At 56.0% G+C, this 3,498-nt stretch overlaps 1 protein-coding gene across 1 annotated transcript; it reads left to right on the forward strand.

Annotated features, from left to right (window-relative positions):
* Positions 1 to 459: 459 nt before the first annotated feature.
* LOC119306625 (probable mixed-linked glucan synthase 7) lies at positions 460 to 3,498 on the forward strand. The gene is made up of 2 exons (XM_037582800.1): positions 460 to 605; positions 1,218 to 3,498. Exons 1-2 carry the CDS (start codon positions 460 to 462, stop codon positions 3,496 to 3,498), a joined length of 2,427 nt encoding a protein of 808 aa, XP_037438697.1.

The raw sequence follows: 3,498 nt of genomic DNA on the forward strand, positions 1-3,498 counted from the left end.
CATCACTAATTGGTCATAATAAGTGGCGTGTCACAAAGACCCGCCACTTATTGTGCATCACCTATGTGTGTTTTAATGTAACAATGCTTTGTTTAGTATTGGACTAGCAAATGGATGTGGAAACAAATCGGCAATGTGGACCAAATTTAGTGCTCGGGTGTGCTCATGCCACTTACGACCCGCCAAGTGCCTGGAATCTATCACCAATCTGTGGTGCTGTGAACAAACTAAGCGTGTGTAAAGTTCTTGCACATTTTGGTGGGTTAAGAGTCAAATATCGCCACCGGTTAACAAAATACGAATGAATAAGGTAGGATAAGTACGGAAGGTTAGTATAACGTTAAATCAGAAAAGAAGTAGCGACAATGGGTGAATGACATGTCCTCCATATATAGGGTTGATTCCACACATGAGCTAGACTTCTCGTCAAGAACAACATAGCGCTTGGTCAGTGGGAGCATGTCAATGACATATATCAGCAAGAAGCATGACTATGCTGCAACCTTGGATGAGAAGGAGCAGCCCAAGGATCAGAAGTCGGCCAGTGTCGAGAGCCTGCTTGTTCGGACCACAAAACTTACCACGGTTACCATCAAGCTGTACAGGTAATCATCAGCTATATATATGCATACTTAGTTATTCAAACATGTTCGTGTTTAATTACGAAACCTAAAAGTTCTTCATGATAAAATTTGTGAACACATACTACACAATATTGTTACTCATGAGTAGTTCAACTAGTTCATATAAAATGTGCAGAGTTAAAACTCATTATGTGCAGCTAGCAAGGTTTCAAGGGAAGTGAAAATAGAAAGTAAAACAATTGGATGTGATCGTTTTTGACAAAGGGTGAATTTTATTGGCTCAAAAAGGAGCATCAAGACGATACAAACACAATGAGCCATATGGCTGGATCTGTTCGCAAAAAAATATTTTTACCAATTATTTCCAATACACTGTTTACTTTACAACTTGAGCCATATGCTGGATCTGATAAAAATTTGTTGCAACAAATGCTTAAAATAATTAATTCTTATAACCTTGTGTCATGAAATCTAGTGCTCAAAGTGACATTTTAAAATGTCGAAATTCACTATTTTAATTGAGTGAATCAGATTATGTATAGAAATGTTACTACGAATTATGTGGAAAATGACTAAAAGCTTATGTGTGACAAACATTATGCAATAAAGTGGCGTAAACCATGGCGTTTGCAGGATCATGGTCTTTGTTCGGATGGCCATCTTCGTGCTGTTCTTCAAATGGCGAATCAGCACTGCTCTTGCGATGATCAGCGACGGCGCAACTACAGTTCGTGCAATGTGGACCATGCCCATCGCCGGCGAACTCTGGTTCGCGCTGATGTGGGTGCTGGACCAGCTGCCCAAGATGCAGCCTGTCCGGCGCACCGTCTTCGCCACGGCGCTCGAGGAGCCGCTGCTTCCGACCATGGATGTGTTCGTCACCACCGCCGATCCCGAGAAGGAGCCGCCGCTGGTGACCGTGAACACTATCCTCTCCATCCTCGCCGCGGACTACCCCCCAGACAAGCTCACGTGCTACGTCTCAGACGACGGCGGCGCTCTTCTCACGCGCGAGGCGGTGGCGCACGCTGCCCGGTTCGCCAGACTGTGGGTGCCGTTCTGCCGGAAGCACGGGGTCGAGCCGAGGAACCCAGAGGCCTACTTCTGCCCCGGCGTCAAGGCGAGGGTAGTGTCAAGGGCTGCCTATATGGGAAGGTCGTGGCCGGAGCTGGCACGGGACCGGAGGCGTGTGCGCCGGGAGTACGAAGAACTGCGGCTGCGGATCGACGCCCTCCACGCCGGAGACGTCCGGCGCCAGCCGTGGTCGCGCGGCACGCCCGAATATCATGCCGGAGTGGTTGAAGTGCTAGTCGGTCCTCCGGGCAGCACGCCAGAGCTCGGCGTCAGTGATCTTCTGGACCTCACCTCCGTCGATGTGCGGGTTCCAGCGGTCGTTTACATGTGCCGGGAGAAGCGCCACGGCCGCGTGCACCACCGGAAGGCAGGTGCCATGAACGCGCTGCTCCGCACCTCCGCCGTGCTCTCCAACGCGCCCTTCATCCTCAACCTCGACTGCGACGACTACGTCAACAACTCGCAGGCCCTCCGCGCCGGCGTCTGCCTCATGCTCGACCGCGGCGGCAGCAACGTGGCGTTCGTCCAGTTCCCGCAGCGCTTCGACGGCGTCGACCCCGCCGACCGGTACGCCAACCACAACCGCGTATTCTTCGACTGCACGGAGCTCGGCCTCGACGGCCTCCAGGGACCCATTTACGTGGGCACCGGCTGCATGTTTCGCCGTGCGGCGCTATACAACGCCGACCCGCCGCTCTGGAGACCACATGGTGGTGACCGCGACGCTGGCAAGGACGTCGCCACAGAGGCTGACAAGTTTGGCATCTCGACGCCGTTCCTTGTCTCGGTGCGTGCGGCCTTGAACTTGAACCGGTCGGAGCAATGGAACACCACTTCACCGCCGCGCTCGTTCGACGGGGCTGCCGTCGGCGAGGCAACCGCGCTTGTCTCGTGCGGCTACGAGGACAGGACGGCGTGGGGCCGGGACATCGGCTGGATATACGGCACCGTGACAGAGGACGTGGCCACGGGCTTCTGCATGCACCGGCGAGGGTGGCGCTCCGCCTACTGCGCCACCGCGCCGGACGCGTTCCGCGGCACCGCGCCCATCAACCTCACGGACCGGCTGCACCAGGTCCTCCGCTGGGCGGCGGGCTCCCTCGAGATATTCTTCTCCCGCAACAACGCCCTCCTCGCCGGGGCGCGGCTCCACCCGCTGCAGCGCCTGGCGTACCTCAACACGACGGTGTACCCGTTCACCTCCATCTTTCTCCTGCTCTACTGCCTCCTGCCGGCGATCCCGCTCGTGACCCGGAGCGCGAGCACGAGCGCCTTCTCAGTCAACACGCCGCCGTCGGCCACGTACATCGGCTTTGTGGCGGCGCTGATGCTGACGCTGGCCATGGTGGCCGCGCTGGAGGTGAGGTGGTCGGGCATAACGCTGGGCGAGTGGTGGCGGAACGAGCAGTTCTGGATGGTGTCCGCCACGAGCGCGTACGCGGCCGCGGTGGTGCAGGTGGCGCTCAAGGTTGCGGCGGGGAAGGAGATAGCGTTCAAGCTGACGTCCAAGCAGCGGGCGCCGAGCGCCGGTGGCGGTGTAGTAAAAGACAGGTTCGCGGAGCTGTACGCCGTGAGATGGACGGTGCTGATGGTTCCGACGGCGGTGGTGCTGACGGTGAACGTGGCGTCCATGGCAGCAGCGGTACAAGAGGGACGGTGGAGGAAAGGCCCCGCGGCGGTGCTCGCGATGGCGTTCAACGCGTGGGTGGTGGTGCATCTCCACCCGTTCGCCCTTGGTCTCATGGGCCGTTGGAGCAAGACGTTGAGCCCCCTGCTCTTGCTCGTCGTAGTGTTCACAGTTCTATCACTATGTTTTGTCCTCCATTTGCATATGCTTTAA

The sequence above is a fragment of the Triticum dicoccoides genome, chromosome 5B (assembly GCF_002162155.2).
Source record: "Triticum dicoccoides isolate Atlit2015 ecotype Zavitan chromosome 5B, WEW_v2.0, whole genome shotgun sequence".
NCBI classification, from domain to species: Eukaryota; Viridiplantae; Streptophyta; class Magnoliopsida; order Poales; family Poaceae; genus Triticum; species Triticum dicoccoides.